Genomic DNA, 26548 nt, shown 5'->3' with positions numbered 1-26548 from the left:
CTCCCAGGACATTCTTTATATATATATATATATAAGAAAAAAGGCACAACAAAATATGCCTTTAAAGAGGGACAACCCCTTTTTAAAGTACTCGGCGCTTATGCGTGAAGCGCCCCTGTACGAACGAGGGGTTCGGCCCGTCGTGTGCTAGAGGCAAAGTGCCGCAACTCCTCCGAAATTTCAACCGGAGACATTCGATTAATATTGCATGACAAGAGCCCGAGGTGGGGGAAAAAGAAAAAGAAAAAAAAAGCCAGCAGTGAAACAACCCAAACTGTCAAACGAGTCTCAGGAGGCGCGTGACGAGTTGTGAACACATTTCCTTTCCCAAACTCCAGAGGATTAAAAAAAATAAAAATAACAATGGAATAAAAAAAAGAAACAGAAAGAGAGTTGGTTGTGCTGATAGGAGCGTCAGCATGAGTCTTAGTAAGTGGGAGGATTAGATGTGTACTCTTAAGTAAATTGGACTTTTCTCAAAAACCTTGGCACATCCATCTGCTGGCCTTCGTGGCCGGGGCTCCAGATGCACCGCGGGTGGGGGGGGGGGGGGGGGGTATATAGAGACTCTGTACCTCTCGTCTGAAGTCCTGGTCCACAGGTCTCCTGCGCACCGGGACTCTCCTGTCTGAGGAACCACGGCACCAGCTGGCACTTCCTCCATTTGTGGGTTTTCCACCTGGAATAAATCAGACACGTTAATGCAGCAATGCTAAAACAAACCAAAAAAACAACACCGACGTCCTGCACGTCAGAGAGTTATCATACAGTAAGGCTGAACTATTTCAGGACAAATGTGTAAATGCCATTTTTCAGACCAACGTTTGTTGTGTGCATTGTATTAAACATGTTGCATGTTAAAGTAGCACTGAAGCACTTTTTGCTTTGTTGCCTTTCATTGAACCAGATTTGAGGATCTTGATTCATTTCTTGCACTTACAATTTATTTCTGTATTTTATGTCTTACACTCGCACTGTAACTTTTATCCAATTTTTTTTTTTTTAGCATGCTTTATTTCTTTTATTTAATTGTTTTAATCACTGTTTTTAATTGCTTTGAAATTTATTTCTCTTTCGCTTGATGTTTTTGATGCTTTTAATGGTTTTACGTGAAGCACCTTGAATTGCCTCATTGTTGAAATGTGCTCTACGAGTAAACTTGCCTTGCCTTGAAGTAATTCTAGTGTTTGTTGTAGAGGACCTCGCCCTAAAACAAGACAGTTAATTTAGCTCATTTTTGTTTCTACTTGTATTTAAAAATTAGACACATTTGGCTCACATCGATTCAGATATGCAGATATTAGCTCTGTACTATACGATAAAAAACATGGCATTCAAAAGTGACCTTACACACAAACTCAGAGGAACAATTCATGCCTCCAGATGGATAACTGGCTGCAGCCAAACCCTCCAAACATGTGCTGACTGGACTGCGTTTGTCAATGAAATAAACTGTGTGGAGAAATTGACCTTCAGATGGCAGTGTGATATTTAAAAAAAAAAAAAAAAAGGTCTAAATCTACTGCATTCTGTGCAAAGGGAATTTTAGATGGTCCGATTCTTATTCGTCAGGCAATACCTTAACAGAGGTGTCTAATCAATTCAAAATTCTTTCTGCAGCATGACGACAGGCCCAGAAACATACAGCCAGAGTGGAGTCGTGGCGCAGACGGTCTGACCTCACAGAAGCCTGATCGATTAATCCTCTAAAAACTCCTCTCTGTACATCAACATTTCATATTTAGCAGTGTTTTCCCTCAAAATAAAATCCAGTAACGCCTTAAAGTGGCTTAGATGTAACTCAAATCTATGAATATACAAATTGTCCCTGCCTCGATCTTTACCGATCGGTAGTTTTTGAACTGCTGTCCTGAAGCCTCGAGTTCGTCATTTTGAACGTCGCCATCTTGCTACTTTGGAGCCAGAAGTGACCATATTTGGACGAGCTGGGGAGGAGCAAGCGGTGGATCTGACTCGATCTGATTGGGAGCCCGATAACACTACGCCCCGCCCTCATATAGCGGAAACCTGACTGCACCACAGGCCTGTCAATCAAACAGACACGCCCTCAAACACAGCTCTCTTTGAGGCCTAATATCTAATTGATAAAAGGATTATTTTCAGATGGACCACCAGAAACCTGATAAGAAGGAGTGACTTTAGTAAATGACACAGTTATGACTTGTAGAAAAAAATGCATTCACTTTGTATTTGGTGAGAGAAGTTGAATGGGAGTCTATGGAGCCGGAGCCTTTTTAGAGCCAACCTGTAGTGCCACTCGGTGGTATTGCACTTTAAGACAGTCTATAATCTCCACCTACCCACCCACCGCTCGCATGCAGTTCAAGCAGGAAAGTCCATGATATGGAAAGCCCCACCCAACAAGATGATGAGATTGGTTCCACTGGTATAAGAAATATCAAACCCTGGCTGTTTCAATCCGAGTTTTTGAGATTGTCAGTTCCAACACAGAAATGCTCAACCTTAGCATTGACTTCTTATTTTGCTGATGATATGTCTTTCAGTATCTATATATAAACAACAAATTTAAAAAAAACACCACATGGACATGGTAGCAGATTTCACAGGCAGGGGTCTTTTTTCACATTATGGACTCAGCCTTGGATTACAAGAAGGGGAAAAAAAAAAAAAAAAAACAGAGTCAATCTGGGATTACAGGAAAAGACAGAAGACACTGAGCCAGTCTAAATCCACAGAGGAACTCTGCAAACTGAATTTGTGCTGCTTAAAAAAGGTCCCATATTATATAAATTCAGATTTTCATTTATTTTTTTTCTTTTCAGTGTAGAGCAGTTCTAGGTGCTATATAAATACAGTAAAAGTGTCAAAAGATTAAATCCACAAAGAAATGCACACAACCCATGTTTAACAACTGTGCAAGTGAGCCATCTCGACTTCCGTAAATTTGTGATTTCACAAACTTATGTTTATGTCATACGTCCGCCCTCAGAACGGCCTCGCACTGCTAATCCGTAACCCGATTTTGCTTTATACGTATTTGTTTTCCTAGGATGGTGAAGGCCTGATCGGTGGAGCACCACAAAACTATCTTAAGCCAAAACAAACTGCTGTCTCTATTTTCACGCCCTTTATCGAGACCATTAAACATAAGCAGCATCTGCACAATATTATATTGTGATGAAAACACATTTATTGGCAAAACTTGTAAGTCTAGCATTAATCAACTTTTTTTGATTGGATCATTCGATTTTGTGCACTAAGAGTTCCTAATAAAACAAATGAATTTCCATTATCAATTGTTAAACTGATGAAATACTATATTCATTGTAATTTCAGGTAATTATTTAGTGCATAACCTAACATTTTACTGTTTATAATGCCGGTCAACAAAGAGTTAACAATTGTGTAAGTGCTGCTCTATAAATAAACATACAGCTGATACTTTAAGAGAGTGAGGAGAGAATCAGACTCATGGTGCCCGCACAAAAATGTGTTTCACATTATATTCAAATGTTTTCATTTTTTTTCCAATGAAAGCAATTTATTACACAACAAAAACACATTGGGGCTGTTTGGGTTTGATTTTTTTTTTTTTTTTTGGAGCTGTCTTTTGGCCTTTCTGGGCTGTAATAGAAAACCATCTAAGCGAGAAAGACATTATCAGGTCTAAAATGAGGCAAACGGTGAGATTTAACCACCAGAGCAGCTATGAAATGAGCCTTGTGGTCCTCAAAATCGTTAAACCCATTCATACTTTGTTTAGTCAAGTATAAAAAAAAAAACCCACCAAAACATTTCTAGGATTTTTAAGGGGATTACCTCAGACCGGGACAGACTTTGGGGACCTCGCAGTCCCTCTCCTCCTCGAGCACCTCTGGACACTCCTGCCCTCCGTTGGACGGCATCTGGATGATAAGGCGCTTCCTTGATTGCTTTTTCTTCACAGCGTTACCTTCTGAACAGACGCAGACATTTATTGAATTAAAATAAGGAAATATCTGACTGGGTAAATGTCAAAACGATAACACAGACGGTTCCGGTAATAGTCCTTGAAAAGGGGACTTGGAGACCACCACCGACAAATCTAATTGGACAGCTGTAGCAGGAAACCCGCACTTGTGATTACTGGGGATATGAAGCCAACAACGACGATGTCGAAAGATTCCGTTAGACCTTGGAAGTGACTCAGATTGAATTTATGGTATTTACATGTGCGGAGGTCCCCTCCAAGTAGTTCGTTAAGAGGCTACGAGCCTCCGGATGGTGCTTTTCAAACCTTTCGTATGTGGGTGGCGTGTAACTCTCGGCAACGAGGTGCAGACGTCAGCGGTGTCAAATTAAAATGCCCGGCGGCCGGCGCTCTCCGAGAGGAGAGATTTACGCCACCGTGTCACACTGGAGAGGTCATCAAAATATGGACGGTAATGATTTTCACTCGTAAATCCATCGAATGTATTCGTCATCGCTCGACAGCTCGGGCGAACGGCCGCGTGACAGAGGTGACCTCATCCGAGAGTGTTTTTCTTTTCACCACGAGAGCAACAACAACACCGCTGAAAGAGCTCGACCCGACGGTTGTCTTACACGCCGATCTGTCAAATTAATTATGTGTAACGAGATACGTGTGTTTACGTGGCAGTCAAGTGCGTCTGACTCAGTCTGGAGACTTCAGACTATGTAGCTGTGCCACGCAGTCGATTTAAACTGGCCTCTCTATAAACCCGGCACCGAGTCATAACAGAAGACATTTAATTCAATATTGCTTTTTTTTATCGTCTTATTATCACTAGTTCATTACTGTAAGCTGTAGCTGTGGTGGTGAATATTGTGAGTGGCCACTTCCCTGAGCACACTAACAAGCAGTGCTCGTACATGTTGGGACACTTACTTGTGTAGTGCAGCGTTGTTTCAAATCGCACAATGCTGCGCTGCACTGACCGGAAATAACCTTCGCATGTGAACGCATCACCTGCCAAAATATAGCAATTATAGCCTTCAAGATTTTACCCAGAAATCAACGTGTTTTTGTGCCCTCTGTTTAACCAAGCGGCAACCAGCAGTGACGTCACCCGTCGGTTTGTGAACGGCCATTATGAAGCCTCGAGTTCAGATTTTGTCCGGGGCCGTCTTGCTAGTTCGGAGCGGTTTGGAGCAGGAAGTGACCATATTTGGGCGAGCTGGGGGAGGAGCCAGCGCTGGATTTGACTCGATCTGATTAGAAACCCGGAGATACTAGGTCCCGCCCACCGATAGCCGTAACCCTAACTGCACCGCAGGCCTGTCAATCAAACAGACACGCCCCCCCCCCCCCCCCCCCCCCAAAAAAAAAAAAAAAAACAAGTCTTTTTGAGGCTTATTTTCTAATTAATGATGGACCTCCAGAAAACTAATAAGAAGGAGCGACTTTAGATAACAACACCGAGATAACTCGTGGAGAAAATTTATTGACTTTGAATTCTGAGACTACTTTAATGGGAGCTGGAGGCTTTTTGGAGCCGACCTCTAGTGGCACTCGGTGGTATCGCAGCTTAAGGCACTTCCGCATCGGCCTCATTTTTCAGACCCAGAAGCTCCGTCCACTTATATATAGAGTCAATAAACACACTGGTGGCCTCTGTCTAGCAGCACTAGTGGAAAAAGTAAACACACCCTGCCTCAGATGCCTTAATTTAAAAAGTCTTTGTGTCAGTGGCCCCGCCCCTTCCTCTACGACGCCAAGGTGCTGACCGTTTAGGTGCGTTTTTGGACATTTTCGAGTGCATCACCCTGGTACTTGTAGTGCACTGCATGTTTCTGTCCTTGACGGTCGTGAACGCACTTAATGCACTCAAAAACAGTGAGTGTTATTACACAAGTAGGCCATTTGGAACACAGCATGTGTTATCAACACTGGGTACCATTGAACGTAACTGAAATGGAAAAAAAAAAAAAAAAAAAAAGGGAAATAAAACACCAGGAAATGTAACAACCGTCGCTCGTTTTCAGTCCTCTCTATGAAACAGCATCGATTCTCTCACTGTACCTGCGTCACACGTAACCGGACACGTCGTCCAGTTGCTGAAGGGGGTCACGATGCAATCCTTCTTGCAGGGCAGCTGACAGGGTCTCACCGTGCTGGGTCGAGGGCCGTCCGGACACCTATAGGCAACACAAAAAAAATTTAAAAAAATAACACAGCGGGGGTTTTGATTGTAATGCTGCCGGGAACTATTTACACATTCAGCAACACATAACAGCGTGAGGTCGGAAACCTCAAAGGCCACAACTACTGCTCGGTGGAGAACTCAGCCGACTGAAAGGAGTTATTATAAATAGAAGAAATGTGGGGTTTTTTGGGGTTTTTTTATGAGCAGGAAGCCGGTTACACCTCCCAGGAACTCAGAGTCATACCAGAACCAGATAAAACTGAAATACAGTGTTTGTATTTCTGGTCATTTTAAAGCTGCATTCGGGTTTTTCATCATTTAAAATCCCAACATCCTGCGGTAGGTGGTATATCTCGTAAATTCACTCTCTACGCCAAAATAAAATCCCTAGGGGAAAATAAAATAAAATGCCAGAGTGAATAGCGTAAAGTAATATGGTTGGAAGAACAAGATGAAGCTCCCAAAGTGCGTCCATCACACACCAAGTCCATAAATATATATATCAAAGATCTTTTATTAACGCTCACAAGACCAACGCTTCCTGCTGGCGCTTAATAAAAGATGACTGAACATGTACAGTATTTTTATGGTCCGAGTGCGCGGAAACTTAAGGTCTACTTTTGAAATATAGTTTCAAATTCAGCGTGCAAAGTTGAACACAGTAACTTTGAGATGTTGTTTTTCCTTTCTGTACGGTATTTTTTAACAGTATTCAGATGGTTTGCTAAAACACGTGCTTTGCTTTTGTGACCTTTAATTCCTGAACTTCAACAGTTTTTTTTTTAAGTTTTTTTTTTTTTTAAGGCTCTCAATAAGAAAATGCGTGACTGAAATATGGACGTTTTTTGTGAACTTTAACCTCTGGCCCCACCTCGCTGACTTTTACATATACAGGCACGACGAAGACTCGACTGACATTTAGAACGATGCCTGGCTGTAAAAATAAATAAATACAAACCAGCTTTAATGAAAACCACCGTGAAGGTTCGGTGTACCGGCCATCTGGGCATTGCTTGAATACACAATGTAATTATTCGAGGCGCAATCTAGGGCAATAAAAACCTCCGTAATCACATCTAGTTTATGACTGATGCATGCCATCTGGCTGAAAGCGCTTGAAGGGTGCAGCCAAGAGATGGTCATACACCCCACCCGCCCCTCCTCCCCTCTCCCACCACCACCACCACCACCACCCATAACCGAGCAGCGTGGGCAGCACAGGAAATACTCAACAGCTCCACATACATGTTTTATGATGATTTCTCTCGTCTCCGCCGAGGAAACTGTAACACCCAGAGCTCCTCCGGGCTAAGAGCCAGCAGACGAGCAGACCGGCCGCGGGATAAAAAAAAACTCCCCTTGTTTAACTGGATTGAGCTATCAGTGAGTAATAATCCCCTCTGATGTCACAAGACTTTGCGGGGGTCATGCCGAGGTTTTCCGGAACAAGGGCTAATCTTTCGACGGTAAGAAGCACCTACGGTCCCCCTTTGAGTGGACATACGACTGGACGCAGATAAGCGGGTCGTGATTATAGACCTGCTGGAAGGACAACGCTGTAATCCGATCTCTGCCACGCCACCTCGGCCGGGGGAGGGAGGGGAGTAGGAATCGGTGGTGGTGGTGGTGGTGGTGGTGGTGGGGGGGGGGGGGGGGTTGCCTCATCCTACGTGGCTGACTCTCGCGATCACGTGGGTCGGGTTTAATGTCGCGAAGAACGAGCGGTTCGTCCTCGTCACTCGTCGGCGAGGCGCCATCAGGGAGAGCGACAGCGAGACTCGCAGGCAAAAAAAAAATGTAATAATGTAACAGCGACACCAGATTCATTTTAAATCCCTCTCGAGCGGAGCAAATCCTCCGGTGTCTTCATAAAAGTGAATGGGTCCCCGGGAAAGAAACAGCTGCCGGACGCGGCGGAGGGGAGGACGCATTTTTACATTTTGCTGCATTCAGTCAGCCGATGCTACGTAAAAAAATTAATTAACACAAAAAAAAAAAGCAAACAAACAGGTGTCTCGCTCGAGGACATTTCAACAGGATGTCGAGAACCCGTGAACCTGAGGAGAAGAATCTCTCCATTAAACTCCGGCGAGAACCGGGAATCTATTCATTTGTTTTCTCCAGCAGTTATCTCGGTATTGTCAGCTGAAGTCGCTCCTTCTTATTAGTTTTCTGGAGGTCCAGCTTAAAAAAAATTCCGTCATTTATTATAAAATTAGCTTCAAAAAGATGTGTTTTCGGGGATGTTTGATTGACAGGCCTGTGGGGCAGTCCGGTTACGGCTATCGGTGGGCGGGACGTGGTATCGCCGGGTTTCCAATCAGATCAGTCAGATCCGCCGCTTCCGTTCAGTTCAGTTCACAACAATAAAGCTATTTACTTGAACTATTTTGCATTCAGGTTACACAAAGAAGGAGGGGAATGCATGAAGTAACTCCGATTGATGATCAATTATTAGGATATTGATTGATTTTAGGATGCAAATAAGACACATATCACAACGCGAGTTGCGCAGCTGGAGGTGTGAGGACATTAACGTTTCATATAAAACATATAAAGTGATAGATTTGTTGTCAAAGCAAGTGTTCCAGGCATGAAACCAATAGTAGTTTTATACAATTTCTCTTGTTTCCTGTTTTTAAACACGGCAGGACTCCTTTATTTCAGCTTCTGAAGGGAACACAGATGTTGTATTTCCTTCGTCTATGGATTCTTGATTCCTTGAAAATTTGCCGAAGACAAACAAACTCCATGTCAGGAGGGATCAGCGCGCTCTCAGATGTTTGTGTCTTTTAAAAGAAAGCTCTTTGACGGAAGGAGATCAAACCTTTGACCCCGCCACGCTCCCTCCGCCGCTCCGAAATGGCAAACATCAGAGGACGAGCGCCGATTTAACACTTTTGTAAAATCTTGAAAGGACACCAGAAATTGCAAGATTTTTCAATTTAGATAGAACGCCGCAGTTCTAAAATACAGCTTGACTTTTGCCTTTGAACGAGGAATGAGTGTGTGTGTGTGTGTGTGGGGTGGGGTGGGGGGTGGGGGGATACGCTCTGAATACCAAACAAAACGTTAGAGGACAAAAAGACCCATTTTCTGGAGTGCAGATTGTTTTTTGCCTTTTAGTTTTCACCTTTTCAGCGTTCTGTCTGAACGTATACACAAAAACACTGGAACGTGTTCCCTCGCGAGCGCGTAGCAGAAAAACAAAAACTTTTCATTGTTGGTTTTCTGGTTGGGTGAATCCCTGTTTTCTGTCAGGAGCGGCCGAAAGAGACGTTTCTCTACTTTTAATGTAAAAAAAAATATATATATATATATATATATTGTATATCTCAGCTTTTCCTATTGGGACCACCTGTGTGTTTTCACTGAAGTTCATACATGAGCTCAATAAAGAAGATCTGTGACCTTGCATCATGGTTAAATCCTGCCGTTCTATCTCCTACGTCACTTCCGCTTTCCCACGCTGTCAAATCGCCCGCTCCTAATCCTGTCGTCGCCGCGTTCGCCCAATTATCTCCCCGCCGGCGCTCTCCAGCCGGTCGGCTTCTCGTCCCTGTCCTTTGAATATCATCGCGATTCTGTCATCCTGCCTTTCAGACCTCCTGATGATCAACCCACCCATCAACCCCCCGGTCTGTCGCCCACCTCTGAGCCTGGTTCTGTCGGAGGGTTTCTTCCTGTTAAAAGGGAGATTTCCCTTCCAGCTGTTGCTCACGCAAAAAAAAAAAAAAAAAAAAAAAAAAAAAAAATGTGTTGGTTTCCTGTTTTGAGTGCCCTGAGTTGTCTAATGTTGTGATTCGGCGCTACATTTACACAAATTTTGAAATCCGCATACTCCTCTCCAGCACCTCCAGCGTTCAGGCGGCTCTGAAGCGACCTGTCCCCATCTCCTCCATCCATCCGGGACGTCGCTCTACGACGCGACCTGACGACGAGTCGACTCGTAGCAGGTTTCCCTCTGCAGACAGGACCGTCCCTTTTCTTCCCCTTTTAATCCAGTTATATTGCAGCCCCACTAATGATGGGCATTATCCAAATTCATATGATTAAAATTCAATTACAATCCCGAGTTCAGTAAAAAAAAAAAACAGGCAATGTTTGTTGGCAGAACACAATGCTTGGCTGCTCGGCTGTTCGTGGGGGTGTGAAAGCGATTTGTAATATACTTAATTGTGTTTAAAAAAAAAAATCACGTCCATTTTTCATCCCACTGTTTTTTCTCCTTTATTCCTGCTGTTGTCAGTTTTGTCTCTGATCAACTTGTTTATCTGGGCTTGTCATTGATGTTTTGTTTGTTTGTTTGTTAGATGGGAAAAGTTCATTTACAAGGCTCTTTGGGTGTTTCATCCAAACTGCACAATTTACTATTTTTTTTTTTACATTTTCATTGCCTTCCTCGTGTTCATCACCACACTGAAATGAATCCAGTAATGGGGATGTGTTATTCTTTTTCTTGTCTTTTCTTTTTTTTGTTGTTGTTTAACAGACTCGCTGGTTCCAGTCAGTGTCACAATCCCATAATGATCTTTAAATGTCCTGATTTGTGGCGAAGTCGAAGACGCACACAACCAACGCGGCACCCGGGAGCTCAGCCGAGAGTGCGACATTAAGACGAGCGTGCTTGGTGGGTTTTTTTTTTTTCCCCCCTCGCTCGCTATTAGCGCGTTGAGTCATCTGTTCGGCGAGAGGCTGGCTTTTTTTCTCGAAGAAAAACAAAACCGAAAAAAATGAGCAGATGGTTGAAGCTGGGATGAAGAGAGGAGATTCAAAGCGGAGAGCTGTCAGTGCTTTTAAGTGTTCAGACGGAACAACACAACAACAAGGTCTGGTTGCGGAAGAAGAGAAGGCCTGATTAATTTCATTATCAAAATTACAAAACAAGAACATCATTTGTTTAATTCGGCATAAAACAGTTGCAGCTCTTCAAGGACCCTTTCACGAGAGTGTTTTGGCCCGCCGTCCCGCCCGAGGGGAGATTTCAGCTACCAACCGCTGTCAAAATGAAAAAAAAAAAAAAAAAAAAAAACATGGCAGCGGGATGATTGACTTGCGTTTAATACAACTGCTGTCGATTATCGTCACCGTGAATCATTCAGTTTCCCTTTATCCCCCCCCCCCCCAACAAATTCCACAGCATCAATGTAATTATACAAAACGCACATTTGGTACCGTTCAGCACACAGACTGTCACAATCAATAAGCAGCTGTTGTTGTTGTTTGTTTTTTCTCCTTTTCCTCACGCCACAACAGCTTTTCTCGATGAGATGATAGCAGCCCGAGCCCGAGGCTCTGACATATTTGTCTGTGTTGTGCCTCTCGTTTTCTATCGGGTGGCTCTGTGTGTGTGTGCGCGTGGGTGCATGTGTGTGTGTGTGTGTGTGTGTGTGTGTGTGTGTGTGTGTGTGTGTGCGCGTGGGTGCGTGTGTGTGTGTGTGTGTGTGTGTGTGTGTGTGTGTGTGTGTGTGTGTGTGTGTGTGTGTGTGCACTCTTTGAGGTTCAGCGCCCGAGGCTGCAGGAGGGGAGACAGCTCAGATCCATTTGTGAATGAGACAGGTCACATCTGCATATGCAGTGGGGGGGCGCAGAGGGGGGCGGGATGGGGGGCTGGGGGGTGGAGGGTGTGGGGGGGGGGGGTTAGGCGGCCTTTGTTTGTTTGTCATGCCGGGGTTCCCGTGGGTGCGCTGATCAAGAATACCTGCCAGATGAAGACATGCAGGGGCAGGAAACAAAAAAAAAACAACAACAACAAAAACAACAGCACAGCGTGTTGAGTCAGTCCCGTGTGCAGGCGAGTAAAACCGCGCAACAGATGGCCGAGAAAAAAAAAGAAAGAACTTGATCAAGAAAGGAAACGATTTAATGAAAGAGTTTAAAAAAGATGCTTGAAGGGAAGAAGGGATCACTGAAGGCTTTCACGGAGATGAAAAAAACATAGGAAACGTTTTTTTACATTCACTAGATCTCAACCTGGTTGAACTCGTGTGGAAATCTTGGAAGTGATCGGTGCCACCATCATCATCATCATCATCATCAAATCACCAAGCGAGCGGACGTCTTTTAAAAGTTGCACCCTTCCTGTCGAGGTCTAATCTGTCAGGGTCACTGAAGCCGCTGGTTTGAGTAAACGAATGTACGAATGTCAGAAAGCACCGGAAAGTTTCCGTGAAACGTCTCCAATGACTCACGGAGACGCTTTCGAGAGTTTTGTTCCGTCCCGTGACGAAAAGATATTTAGGGCGTCGTACCTCTACGATTGAGTGGCTGGAATAAGGGAATATTTTGTTTAGTTTTTTTTTTTTTTATCCCAGAGAAATGTATTAAATTATTGTTTGACTAATAATTTTAATTGTGATGTCATATGTTCTTTAGTGGGAATAAAAAAAAGAAAAGAAAAAGGTAGAACAAGTTCTGAGACTGATCTGTAGGTTTTGTAACTTTCTTTCAATAAAACATACAGAAAAATAAAAAAAAATTAGATATATCAACGAGTCAGGTGAACTTTTCAACTGTCTACATTATATATTACATAAATTCTGTATGAGCCACGTGTGTCATATTCCTTTTTTGAAATTCCCGCTGATGTCTGACTTCTCTTCATCCTCACTGGCTCACTTTGTATCTGAACACGCTGTCGTTACACTCAGGCAGACTGTTTCTCTTCGCATATACAGTACTACTGTGCAAAACGATTGAGGACTTCATCCATCATGGAAAACCGTCAGCGAGGCGTCTGATCGTTCTGCAATTTATTTTGCAGCTTGACAACGAACCCGAATGTGCAACCGGTCACGAAGAAAAATCCTCCTCTGCAGCAAGTAGAATGAGGAACCATGAATGAGATGAAGCTGATTGATGTGATGACATTTGAAAGCATCCTCACTTTACTTTTACTGCCTAAAACGTTTGCACGTTACTATATTTATATATATATATATATATATATATACACACACACAACTGTCTGTGCCATTGTTTCCAGTCAAATGTACAGTTAAAAGTCACATTTTTTTTATACAGCTGCATTACCACTACAACTGATGCTGTTATGTCTCCTGTTAAACCAATAGGCTTTCAAAATAAAATGGCAGAATATGTGGTTTGTTAACAACCTCTGCAACAACAAGCGTTTCTGAGCCCTTTACTTTTAGAAATGAAAACAGCTAAATGATTAATGCTGTGGTTTGGTTTGATGGTTTGGCTTAAATTAAGTTCAGGGAAACATTGTGGTTTGGGTTAATAACTATGTGACTTAAGTTTGAGACGGTACATCTAAAACGGGGGGGGGGGGGGGCATATTACGTGTTAAAGTCTATCATTTTGTTAACCCATCCATCCACCCCAAGCTCCACCATGAATGGACTTTCTCAGTCTATAACAAGGTCATCTAAGTTCTTAACTTAGCTCCCTTCCCTGTGTAGCTGTTCATCGAAATGATTACATAAAAAAATAAAAGCTTTATGTGTTTTTCAGATGAGCGCCCACTGCACATTCAGAACAGATTATTTGGTCTCTCTTCCCGTTCTGTTAATTGTCCCGTGCTGCTTTGGAAACGTACTTATCAAAGCGTTAATTTGTGTATTTGGCATGTGGTAATTGGCAATCAACCTAATAGGACCCATCTTGTGTTTGTCATTGTGAGCTGAAGACTCAAAGTCATTTTCCCCACGAGGTGTTATTAAAATGATTTCACGTCCTGCGTGTGTGTGTGAGACGGTTCGGAGCAGCAACCGAAACTTCGGAGAGTTCAAGGTTTAAAAAAAAAGAAAAGAAAAAGAGGAGGAGAAGAAGAGGAACGTCTCTGAAGTGTAATAGTCAGAATATCAACTAAATTAATTAACAATCAACGCTGAGATATTGTAACTGCGGTCGTAGACAGGATATCAAAGAAAAAGCCTCTTCAGCACCACGGACAGCGCCACTGGTCCACAGAGGCACGTTGAAAAGACGCCTCCCGGTCTGTGGAGAGACTCCTGTTTGACAGCGTTCACACCAACTGTCAATCTCCGCTTCTGCCTCCAGGCAGACAGAAACTGAAGCAGTGCTGACACGCGCGTCTCGTTTTTTTTGTCCGAGGTGCAAACCATTAAACCCGAGTTTAATTGTTGTTGTTTTTTCAGGAGGGTGAGGTTTGAGAGTTGGATGCCAGGCATGCTGGGAATTGAGTTCCCGGTAACACACGGAAAATTGGATCAGGTTTCCAGAGAAAAACACGTGTGGGGTTTGTCATCGGAGTTCCCAGACTTGAAGAATTGTTTTACGTGCAAAGAAGCAAAAGACCGCGCTCCTCTGAAAATGACGGGATTCGAACCGCACGTGGAAAAAAATGCGCCCGCAGTCTGGATGGCGCCCGAGCGCGGGGAAACACCGCATATTGCTTCGAACCTCCAGCGGTCTACTCAGAACCGGTTGGCGAGCTACGAGTTGGAGACCCCTGATCTGGTTCAACTGAATACAAAACTTCAGCCGTGTAACTTCGTCCTTATTCAAGCAGTTAGCGTCCAAAGGATTAAACTCCCTCTTTGCGTCCTTGGCCGAGACAGATTATAACACAGCGTGGACAAAACGACAACCCTTCCAGTGTGTGTGTGTATACGGGTGTGAAAGGCCTGATGAACTTTAAATAAGTAGTTTACAAGCTGTCTGTTTGACTCAATCTAATGGACTCCATTTATAAGTCCGGTGCCACGCCGGTAAGTCTGAACCGATCCGTCCCTTACCAGCAAAAAAAAAAAAAAAAATACCCTGAATGTCAAACAACTCGGGGCCGTTTGTTAAGTCGAGTGTGTGACCTTCATTATTCCAAGAAGAAAAAAGAAATAGACTCGGCGGGGGTCAATAACAATAACCGCCTGCTGAGAGGTGCATGATGGGAGTTCACTTTCCTCTTTTCACTCTTGGTTAGTGATACCGACGCGTGTTGCTCTTTTGCCTGTATTGCAAATGACAGTTGATTATATAAAAGTTATTGAGCGGCAAAGAACAAAAGATAATGGAGGCAAATCGACTGAAACCTTTTTTTTTGTTGTTGTTGTTTTTGGTCAGCTACTCGATGCCATTAGCCTCTCGCCACCTCCGACACTCCGACACCGAGACGCCGCTTGTCTCTTGCTCCACCTTTGCCAGCGTGGATTTAAAAACCAAAACGATTAAAAAGACATCCGGGGGATTTCGACCTCTCCTCCGCGGGCCCCGACAAGTGCAAAGCCGGGTCAGCGAGCTCCAACAGCCGCCTCCGAACCGGACATTAATCTTCATTTTTATCACGCCGTGTTCTTCTATGAATCACATTTCCCTTTTACGACGAGCCTTTAAATAACTGACCTTCCCGTCGTCCCGTCGCTGATAACTTACACAGTTTTTTCTGGCTTTGAATAACAGCGAGAAACAAAACAAAAACCAGAACAAATATAAAATCACGATCCATTTGTTTTGTCTTTTTCTTCAGACTAAAACTGCTTCGGATTTATTTCCCCACCAAAAATGTGACACAAGCCGATCTGCTTCTTTTTAAAACATTTTCTTTTAATGTTTTCAGGGATTCGGATACCCGAACTTCTCCGGCAGACGTTAAAGTAAACTCCGCGTGTGCTTTGGAATTCTTGCCGCGGCGCTCACCGCAAACATCTCGCCTCTCATCTGCCTCGTGATTAAATTGCCTTAAAGTATCAATCCAATTTAATTACTGTTATTATCATCAATGAGAAATTACCGGCAGCCCAAACCGGCGGGGTAAATTAGGCTTCCACCGACGGAGAGATTATTTATTTATCTGCGGTCGCCTGCGAAGGGTAGATACGAGTTGGGGAGTCAACTTCACGTACTGTCGGCTCACCGAGTTCGTTAGCGTCTCCGTTTTCTTTTTTTTTTAAATTTATTTGCGGACTCTCTCTTCACTCTCCCGCTGTCACTTTTGCTCTCCGCCGCCATCTCTCATCTGTCTCTTTTGCTTTCTGACTCTTGCTTTGTTTATTTTAATCACGTCTGCTTTCAATGTCTCACGCACGCACACACACACACACACACACACACGCACACACGCACCGTTCAACACCGTCGCCGTGGACGGTTTATCGCTGGTGTCCTTTACAATAAACAGAGGCAATTTATGTGCTCAACTTCCCGTCGCCTCCGTTGCTCAACAGAAACAGATGCTCACAGATCACCGCTCGACCTCGCATGTACGACAGGCTTCTTAAAACATTTTCCTTGAGGGATCACGACATAAAAACAAAAGATGTTTTGATTTCTCACATCCGGCGACGACCGACAAGTCTCTCCCCTGTCTTTGTCTTCCCTCCTCCGCGCCGCAGGCTCCTGATTTCGCTGATTAGTTTCTGCCTTTTTGAACGGCGGTATCGCGAACCGGCGGAAATCAGCCGCCGTGGAGGTTCGTTTGAAACGAAAACCCGCCGCCTCTTCGATCTCGACGGGACTTGATCAAGAAGCTCGGCTCGAAGCGAGCGGATTTCAGTCCTGAGAAGTCAGCGATTTTCATCACGGCACAACAGTCCGGCAGCTGATTCCACGGCCGCAAATCAGACGACACGGAGTCCAAATAACTGGGGAACGCGTTTTCACGTCACGAGACCAGACGTCGCAGGTCAAAATCAAAACAGTGACGTCACCCGTCGGTTCGTGAGCGGCCGTCGTGAAGCCTCGAGTTTGGATTTAGGCCGGCGCCATCTTTGCTAGTTCGGAGCAGTTTGGAGCAGGAAGTGACCATATTTGGACAAGCTGGGTTGGGGCGGGGGGGGTGGAGGCGGATCTGACTCCATCTGATTGGAAACCCTCCGATACCACGTCCCGCCCAGCAATAGCCGTAACCTGACTGCACCACAGGCCGGTCAATCAAACAGACACGCCCCCAAAAAACACAGCCTCTAGTGGCCCTCGGTGGTATTGCAGCTTAAGGCACTTTCGCATCGGCCTCATTTTTCAGACCCTGGAAGTTACGTCCACTTTTATACACAGTCGATGGGTTCAAATCAAACATTAAACGTGGTAAAAAACAAACAGAGAAAGAGCTTACTTCTTGGGTGGCACTTGTCCCACGTTGACCCGGACGCAGATCACCTTGCGAGTCTGCATTCCCGTGGAGCAGGGGGCCGGACCGGCGCCGCCGGGTCGCACCGCCACGGAGGTGTTGAGGGACGAGGCGGAGGGGTCTTCAGTGCACGGGCCCCAGGGCCCCGTCTGCCAGTGGTAAACCGTACAGGCGTGTTCGTTGCAGTTCCGCACCTCTTGGAGGGCGCTGCTGTTCGGGCACAGGTTTCCACCTGGGAAGACCAAAACACTGTGAGGATCAACATTTTAAAAAGCGTGAGAAACCTTTCTTGTAAAAAGTAATTTTTGGAAAATTGGATTAAAAAAAGACCCACCCAACTCTGTGTTTCCCTGACGCCTTTTAGCATCTTTCAGTTTATTGTTTTGGTTTTATATCCCAATTTTTTTTGTTTTTACTATTTTTCAAAATAAAAGCTTCTCCACATGAGCTGCCTCACACCAAATGTAAGGCTGAAAAAGTTGACACCCAGTGGAACATTTGACAGCTAAATAGTCAGATATTTCCCCTCCAGAGGTGGTGAAGACCAAAACAGAGCTAATAGGAGGGGCAGATATTAGACTAAACATTCACTGCGAGGTCAGAAAGTCAAAATCAACACTAACGTTGCTCAGTTTCTGCCGAATGTGTAAATAAACAAAGATCTTATAACAAATTTAACATAATAACTTCAAACTGTAATATTTCAATGCTGTGTTTACTGTTTGTTCTGCTACCCAAAGCTGACAAAAATCAATTGATGCAGCTTTAATACCAAAAAAAGTTGACACTCCGGGCGGGAGCTCAACTAAATCCTGCACAAATAAATAAGAACTTTAGAAGATATGTTGTAAATGAGTGGGTTTTCAGTTCAAAGTTGTGACAGATGTGAGACTTTGCTTCCCTGAGGCTACACACCGAGGCTCAGGTCAATTGATTTATAGTCGTCTGTTAGATTTTACGTGCTGCAGATGTCGGTGTGTTAGTTTCTTCTTTATTTTCATAAACTCATTATCATTACGACGTACTAATACTTAATGTCCACTGGTGTATCTCATTTGCATTTGCTTCGCGATCGGCCCTCTTTCTCTGTGATCGAGTATCTTTGGGGATTAAAGTGCTTTTCCTGCGGGGGCGGGGCCACTCATTTTTTTTTTTTTTTTTTTTAAATCCTTATTCCAAGAAAACACAAAGATAATCCTGGAATTTTGGGAGGTTTGAACAAGACGTGCGTAATTTCAATATTGTGACCACAATGACATTTGAAAAGCACCAGTCTGGACATGGATCCGTTTCCCTACACATCTGATTGACCTTCTGAAATTACTGCAAATCTTAATGCTGCCAATTTTGAAGAAATGCAGTAAGTACGGAGTATTTATTTAAAAGGTGCAACATTTTGCATTAATTCTGTTTGACAGAGTGGCTTTTACACTGTTTTTTCATCAATTGGCTGATGTATTTTTATTTCCATTTTTGTAAAACAAAAGAAAACCAGTCCTTTTTTTTTTTTTGTATGCATTCAACGTCGTTCTCTGGAGGAGTTCAAATGTTTAAACCCTGCTGCAAGTCACAGGTCAGACTTCAAATGCACCACTTTAGTGTGCACAACTCTCCATCTATCGTTTTGTCTTTCCCACTTACAGTCTCCCTCTCATCTCTCTTGCGAGGCAGCGGTCGGTCGGTCGGTCGGTCGGTCGGTGGACTGAGAGGGAGCACTCTCCGGTTCAGAGTAATTTCAGACACTTATGGCTTTCAGCGAAAAAAGATTGAGAGGCGTCGCGGGTCTGCGAGCTCTCCAACCTGTGTATTTCCCGGCTGGAGTTGACAGCGAGTCAGCTTCTCTAAAAATGAGCGTGCCGGTGTAAAAAAAAAAAAAAAAAAAAAAACACGCCAGTCTGAATCGCAGCTTAAAACAAGCCTCGGCCTTAATGGGCAGCGAGAGTGACTTCCTTTCTGCTGACTAACAACGCGGCGACGCTCGTCCCGACACCAGCATGACATGGCGTCTCAGATTGAGCAGGAGCTGCTGCGGAACAATGACCTAGAAAACGCTGTGTATTGGACAATGGGAGGGGGGGAGGGGGATGTGAGTCATCTTAGATGCAGTGACAAATGAAGCCCACATATGTAAGTTATTATTTTAGCACTATATTTAGGTCAGGTTGTGTCTGTGTTTTTTCCAAGTCCATTAAAACGTGCTGGAGCTGTTATCCAGTGCACTTTTTCGTTCTTTTTTTTTTTTCCCCCTTACCGTTACATAAATGTTCACGTGTTTGCGAGATAAACTATAATTTGCTGTCTCATTCACAAAGAGCTGCAGCCTTTCACCACTTGGCATGCAACTCGAGTCTCGTTCAAATGACGGGTGTCAAACAGCAAGAGGCACTCGGGCTTCCTGAAGTCCCGCCAAGATCACCGCGGGATTGAATGTAAGCAGTTATGCTAAATGGGTCATTAATTAAATGTATAAAAATGCATTAATTAGCAGGGAGAAACTCCATGCAAACGCAGAGTGCATGCATATTAATATGAACCCTGTATCGTTTGAGTGGGTCTTGTATAGTTTACTTTTTTTTTTTTTTAAATGTTTATTTCGTCATTAATATGCAATACAGGGGCTGCAAAAATCTGCCAAGGAGCTCAAAATCTAATCAGATAATCTACTCTGCAGGGGGAGGCACAAAAGCCTCGTTCAGGTATTGTTCTTCCCGCACGTGTGTGTTCACGAGAATGTACGACAGCAAAGTGCAGATTAATCAAGTTTATCAACTAATCTAAAGCTACAACTACGATATTTCTAAAGTCGAAGATTTACCGAAAAGTCCCGGAAACGTTGGCACCCGTGAAAGACCTTTCGACAAAATACACGTTAGATACGTTAATGTGACAGTTGAGGTATGTAAACTACGACTACGGCAGAACAACGGCTAACACGATCAGGCTATTTCACACATGGCCAACGAGGCCTGACTGCAACACGACTTCGCTGAATAAGTTCTAAAATCAATTATAATTTTAGCCGGAAGCCGTTATGATAATGTACACATTTCTTTTTTTTCTTTTTTTTTTTTGATAGAAGTCAAAACAAGCCAAACAATTTCAATTTCACGACATGTACGCACGTACATCAGCGAGATGTTTTACAAAAAAACAACAACAAAAAAAAACAGCTACTGGCAACTTTCAATTACAACGTTACCCTCCATCACTGTGATCCAGGCCACAACCATCGCAGTGACTGTGAGAGAGCAAAAAAAAAAAAAACACACACAGCAGCTCAGATGAGACAGAGAGGAAACACAGAAGGAAAGACAGACAAAAACAAGGCGGACGCACACAGAGATTTAAAACCCGGAGAGAGAGAGAGAGAGGAGTGATCTTAGAGAGAGATAAAAAAGTGAGTGTCAGGCGAGGAGGCCAACCAACAGAAATAATCACCCAGACAGATAAGCGGACTGTTTAAGATAAGGACAAATGCACATGCAGACAAGTGTGAAATCCAGACATTCAGTGAGTGACAGCGAAGGACGACTTGAAAGGCCGTGACTAAGCCAATATCCGGGGCCTCATCTGCATATATTTCCATACGCGACGGCCGGCGAGAAGCCGCCCGGGCAGGTGCGAGATCTCACCTTCGCCGGCGTTGTACGCCAGAACGGAGCGCGTCCTCATCTGCTTGCCCTCGATGGTTTTGCTGGAGCACGTCTGGGAGCAAGTGGACCAGGGCGTCCAGTCGCTGAGCACGCAGTCCCTCGAGCAAGGCACCTCGCAGGGCACGGGCTCCGGGGTCGGGGAGGACGAGCAGAGGCTTCGGTCCACCGTCTCTCCTGAAGGACAAAAAAGAAGAAAAACTTGTGTTAATCTGCTTTTAATAATAAAGATAAACTGTGGAAAAACTCTCTTGACAGTAAGCTCCAAACTCTGTAATTCATTTTGACAGATATGATTATATTTATTGTGTTCGGATGTCTTTTTTTAAAAAAACCACATTGCACCAAAAACTACATTAAAACAATTTTAATTATCAGGCTCCTGATGAACTCAAAAATTATTCAATTTGTGATTATAAAATCAGATTCTTCTTTAATCAGTTTAATCTAATAATATGTATTTGTAAAGTAATTGGCAAAGCCTGCACAAATAGCGCTGGAGACCGCTAGTGACGCTATCTGAGCAGCAAGACGCAACGTCGACCGCGAGAGCTTGAAATAGATTAAAGAGCAAAGTACAGTTTTTGTTTGCGAACTGACGTCATGAAGGAGTTTGGAATTTTGGCCGTCACCATTTTTGCTATTCTGGAGCCAGAAGTGACCATATTTGGACGAGCTGGGGAGGAGCAAGCGGTGGATCTGACTCGCTCCGTATGGAAACCCGAAGACGCTTCGCCCCGCCCCACAGCTCAAACCTGACTGCATTGCAGGCCTGTCAATCAAACAGAAAAACAGAAAAATGCCTCTTTTTGAGGCCTAATATCTAATTAATGATCGGATTGTTTTCAGATGGACCGCCAGAAAATGAATAACAAGAAAGGGCTTCAGCTAATGACACCACAATTAATTGTGGAAAAAAAAAAATTTGATTGACTTTGTATTTCATGAAAGAAGTTGATTGAGAGTCGATGAAACCAGAGCCTTTTAGAGCCGACCCCTAATGGCCTTCAGTGGTATTGCACTTCTGCATTGGTCTCACTTTTCAGACGTGGAAGCGACGTCCACTTTTATATACAGTCTGATTAGAGAAGCGTGGAATTTATTGGGGTCGATATGTCTCTTTATGGGCCGAAATAATAATAAATTATCATATTTTCTTTGCCTGCCCTGTAAATGATATGAAAACCCTTTTTAATGAAAATACAGCCATTTTTATGAAAGGTAAAGAACTAGCAGAACTGTACCTTTAAATCAAAAGAGTAATCAAACATAAATATCATGGCCATTCTAGTGTTAATAATAACAAGGTATATTAATGCTTATTCTTAAAACGGGGCACAAAGATAATGATTAAAAAGTAATGTTCAACACTCATGGGGGAAATATCAGTGTTGCACCAATCAGTCAAAGATTGACAGAAACCAGGCGAGCAGCTAATTTCGCATATCCAGGTTTTATTTGTAATTAAAATGTGTTAAATTCAAAATTCCGGCTTAAACTAACACACTTCTGTGTTCAGGTAATGACTCAAGCTTTCGGTGTTTTGAAAATAACATCATATCCGAAATAATGTTATCAGATTTCTTCTGAATTAGTTGTATTTTCACACCTGAAAACTCAGTCGATCGTTTGAAAAAACCTGCCGTGAAAAAAGTTGTATGCATTTTTTTTTTGTTATGTTACTTGGAGCACATTACTAACAGCGAGAGATTCATCATTTCACCTTCCCTTCACACTTTCTAATAACGTCGGTAAACTTGGCTGCCAGGTTGGGAAAGACTGGGGAGTAAACTTGGCCAATTAAAACGTACATTTTTAGGTTCAAAGATTCATTGTACAAATTACACTGTCACCCTCGCACTTCACTTCGGTGCAGATGAGGCTGGAGCGGCTCGGAAAATGAACAGCTGTGTGTCTTAATTGATGGCACAATGTCAAGCACACAGCCCAATTTAAAATGTCGAGACGTGCTTGTTTTCTTAAGACGCCTGTTCTCGCTAAGACAATTTGGGAATTATTTCGTCCCAACTGGCACATGTACCAACTTGGCGTTCTCTGATAGCTTCATGTGTCTGGTATATGAAAGCAGACGGAAGTCTGTAGACGAGAAGTGAAGATTTCAAACAGACAGTAACGCATATTTAATTAAGTAGTGTACGAAAGAAGCTTATCATTGTGAGGTTCTCGTGCTTTACTTTAATCATTTCTATTTTAATGTCTTTTTTTCATGCTTATTTACACTCATATTCCGCTACATTTATTGGACATCTGTGATTACTTTTCAGATAAATATTTTATATTCCCAAACACATACGATAAAGCTTATCATTTGGCCGGCGCCATCTTGCTGGTCACTAGCGGCTCGGAGCCGGGGGATCTGACTCGATCTGATTGGAAACCGGCCGATATGACGCCCCGCCCACCGATATCCGTAGCCTGTCAATCAAGCAGAACCCCCCCCCAAAAAATTTTTTAAAAAAAAATCGTAGCAGTTACGTGCGGCATTGCTATAGTAACAACACCATATCGCAGAGATTCTATCTACAGTGGAAAACGAAATACTGAAAAATACGTGCTACCAAAAACGAGTAGAGTCGAGTTGAGTCGAGTTGAACTGGAAGCGGCAATTAAAAAAAACAGGCTGTGGACAAAGACTGAGCTGCATTATGATACATTATTATGTATTGCGTATTAGCCTGCCACTGTAATTATGCCTGTCGCTGTGACATAGCTGCGGCCGTGTTGGTGGCTGCAGCCGCGGCTTTCGCTCTGGTTGTTGTGGTATCGGCTGCGGCGCATTCGTTCATAATGGATGCATCGTTAACGACGTAGCGGTGGAATTGACATGATGGTGCTGGCGGGGGCGTTGAAGTAAAGCCGCTGTATTACTCAACTCCTGAGGCGTGTATCGCTCGGCACATCTGTCATATCTGATAGGAGCACCACAGGTTCGTATGGCTACAACGCAGCCCGGCAAATCTGTTGCGCCACAGAGTCAATTACAAACGGCACAACGGTTTTCCTCTTGACCGAGCACTTGACGACAACGAGAGCTCCCGTTGAACAGGCAGGTTGGGCGGCCGTCTGCCTCGAATGGTTGCCATGAGAGGAAGGGACGACAAAAAGAGGAAGAGGGACACCAGGAAAAAGATGTAATGATATGAAAAAAACTGAAATGTGGATGTAAAGTGTCACTTCATTTTTGCTTTGTGTGGTAATCGCAAAGCATCTCTTCTCTGCCAACAGATCAGGGGCAACAAATGGCATACTTCCCCTTCGTACCCTAACTTACTAGTACGCTTACTTATTAGTACGCTTACTTACTAGTACGCTTACTTATTAGTACGCTTACTTATTAGTACACTTACTTACTAGTATGTTTACTTATTAGTACACTTACTTACTTGTGTAGTGCTTGAATTTCAACAGTCTAGCGTGTTCTGCATTACTGGAAATAACTGTAGCATTTGAATGCAACACATTTGCCATCTTTACGTTTTTTTTTTACCTCAAATTGAACATGTTTTTTCGTGCCCTCCGTTCAACGCACACAATCAACACACTGATGCCTTCTACCCAACAATAGTATGGTGCTACTTAATGAAAAATAAACACTTTTGCGCAATGTACTACAACAGCTTCAGCTTCCTCGGCCGCTGCAGTATAAAAAAATCCTACTACGTCGGTGGTCCCTCCCTTTTCGCTACGATGAAAGAGTTTCCACCGTTTCACACTCAGTTTGTAAACCATTTGGAGTACACAAACCGCATGCTTCCATACTTAGCAGTGTATACTCACTTATGCGCTCAAAATAGAAAGGTTAAGTACATCGTTTGGAAGACAGCATCAATGCAAGGTAATGCAAAAGTAATACGCCAAAAAAAAAATATATATATAAATATATATATATATATATATATACACATCTCTTTGTGGGAAATCTGTGTTTCAGATGCCAATGGGTTGTAAATAATTCTTCCAAGAGATACAATTATTTAGAATTTCTCAAAAAAGAAAAAGCAGAGCTCAGAGATGACTCAACAAGAAATTTGACTGTCACCATGGCTGTTTTGTTTTTTTCCCACTTTCCAGTCCTATTAATCATTTCGGGACCTTTTAGCTCGACATTTAGAGGAGGTCAAATTCCCCCCCCCCCCCCCCCCCCCCTTGACCAGCCACAACAGAAAACCGCTTACAAAATATAAGTATCAGGATTAACATTATAAACTGTGCTATACTTGCAGATAATCTCCTTGTATTTGTTTTTAGAAGGATTTTATATGCAGGATTTTTCTCATGAAAAATGTTGACGTTGTTTCACTGGTACTTAAATTACATGAAGTAAAGAATATAAATGCATCTTTGGTGTAATGCAATCATAGATCAGGCATTGTTTCCAAACATGTGGTTGAGCTTCGGCGATTACTTACATCTCATTTAAAGATTTCTGGCATATATTATACAGTTATTTTTGTTGAATTTTCCAGGCAGTTCAATTCCTTGAGCTGCTTTACAGGCAATCCAAAGACGAGAGCAACTAGACGTGGGTGAAACCTTATTTGCAAATAATCTTGAATCACAGCCTACATCAGTGAATCTGTAAAACATCAATAATCTCTTCACAGAGATGGAAAATAGATGAAATCAATCTTAACACGGGACACGTCGGATGCTTCAGCGTTGATCGAATATCCCTGGATTTGTGCTTCACCACAGAAATAATTCAAATAATTGCACTTTTTTTTCCATATCGACATGACAGTTGATTATGAGGCTTTTATATGAATTATTTGTCAAATATTCATATTGATGCACTCTTGACTTTGGCCCCTTTCCATACAAAAGTGGCAGAAAAAAACCCACGTGGAACTCTTCACATTTTTACACCATCGTTCATGTTTTATTGATGAGCTCCTACTATCAGCCATAAGTGGATTATATTAACCCACATAGTCATCTGTATTGCTTCACGTGTTGGAGTGAACCCAGCAGAGAATCTTTTTTTTTTTTCTTAAAGTGATGAACACATTCCGGGGAAGGAAATAAATTGTAAACCTTCCAATGACCGAATTGAAATTTCAAGCAGACGAGAGGCTTAAAAAAAAAAGTCAGACCGCGGCCTGACTTTGCATTAAGATGTCACTTTTGACAGATACGCAGTGAACCAATCATGACTGAACTGAGAATGGCACAAAAAAAAAGAAGCGACAAGGGACCCCGGCAGTTTTTCAGGCTGGCACGGAGAAAACATGAATGAACAGAACACCCACTATGAGAGGAAAACCCTCCGCACTCAGTATGCAGAGAAGAAACAGCTCCCCTTCCCTAAGTGGGCAGGCAGTCAGCATGGGGAATATCAATAGCCGGTTTCAATAATGTTTGTATCGACCTTCGCCTGTTGTTTGGGGCCCCCCCGGCTGCGTGGCCTTTCTCTTTTTATGACCGGGGGACACACTCGGAGAAAAGATGTCGCCGACGTTGCGGCGAAAAAACCTCTGAGGCGAAAAATACAAACAGAACAAATCAATTTTCATCAGATGGGGGGGGGGGTGACTGTGAAGGAGGATCAATCAACCAAAGTCAGGAGGGGTAAGAAACGGTGCAGAGTTTTCCAACCACTCCCGCAGCATCAACCTGAGTACCTGCGGCCGATGCATGAGCGGTGATTTGTGGGAAGACGTCGGAAGGACATATTAAGTTCTCCAGCAAGGAGAAAAAAC

The 26548-nt window shown here is 43.3% G+C and overlaps 1 protein-coding gene across 1 annotated transcript in view; it reads right to left on the bottom strand.

Moving 5' to 3' along the window:
- LOC138193736 (thrombospondin type-1 domain-containing protein 7A-like) overlaps window positions 1–26548 on the bottom strand; it is a 152803-nt gene that overhangs the window by 51951 nt on the left and 74304 nt on the right. Inside the window, exons 8-12 of the mRNA XM_069141934.1 lie at window positions 20811–21005; window positions 17164–17410; window positions 6005–6120; window positions 3802–3937; window positions 576–679 (exon numbers count right to left, since the gene is read on the bottom strand). Coding sequence (XP_068998035.1) covers window positions 576–679; window positions 3802–3937; window positions 6005–6120; window positions 17164–17410; window positions 20811–21005 — 798 coding nt within the window. The remainder of the gene's footprint in view (window positions 1–575; window positions 680–3801; window positions 3938–6004; window positions 6121–17163; window positions 17411–20810; window positions 21006–26548) is intronic.

This window comes from Embiotoca jacksoni, unplaced genomic scaffold (genome assembly GCF_022577435.1).
Source record: "Embiotoca jacksoni isolate LCO1_2020_lvr unplaced genomic scaffold, fEmbJac1.0.p SCAF_93, whole genome shotgun sequence".
In the NCBI taxonomy this organism is placed as follows: Eukaryota; Metazoa; Chordata; class Actinopteri; family Embiotocidae; genus Embiotoca; species Embiotoca jacksoni.
The sequence above is the reverse complement of the archived record's forward strand: the minus strand, read 5'-3'. Positions and strand labels throughout refer to the sequence as shown.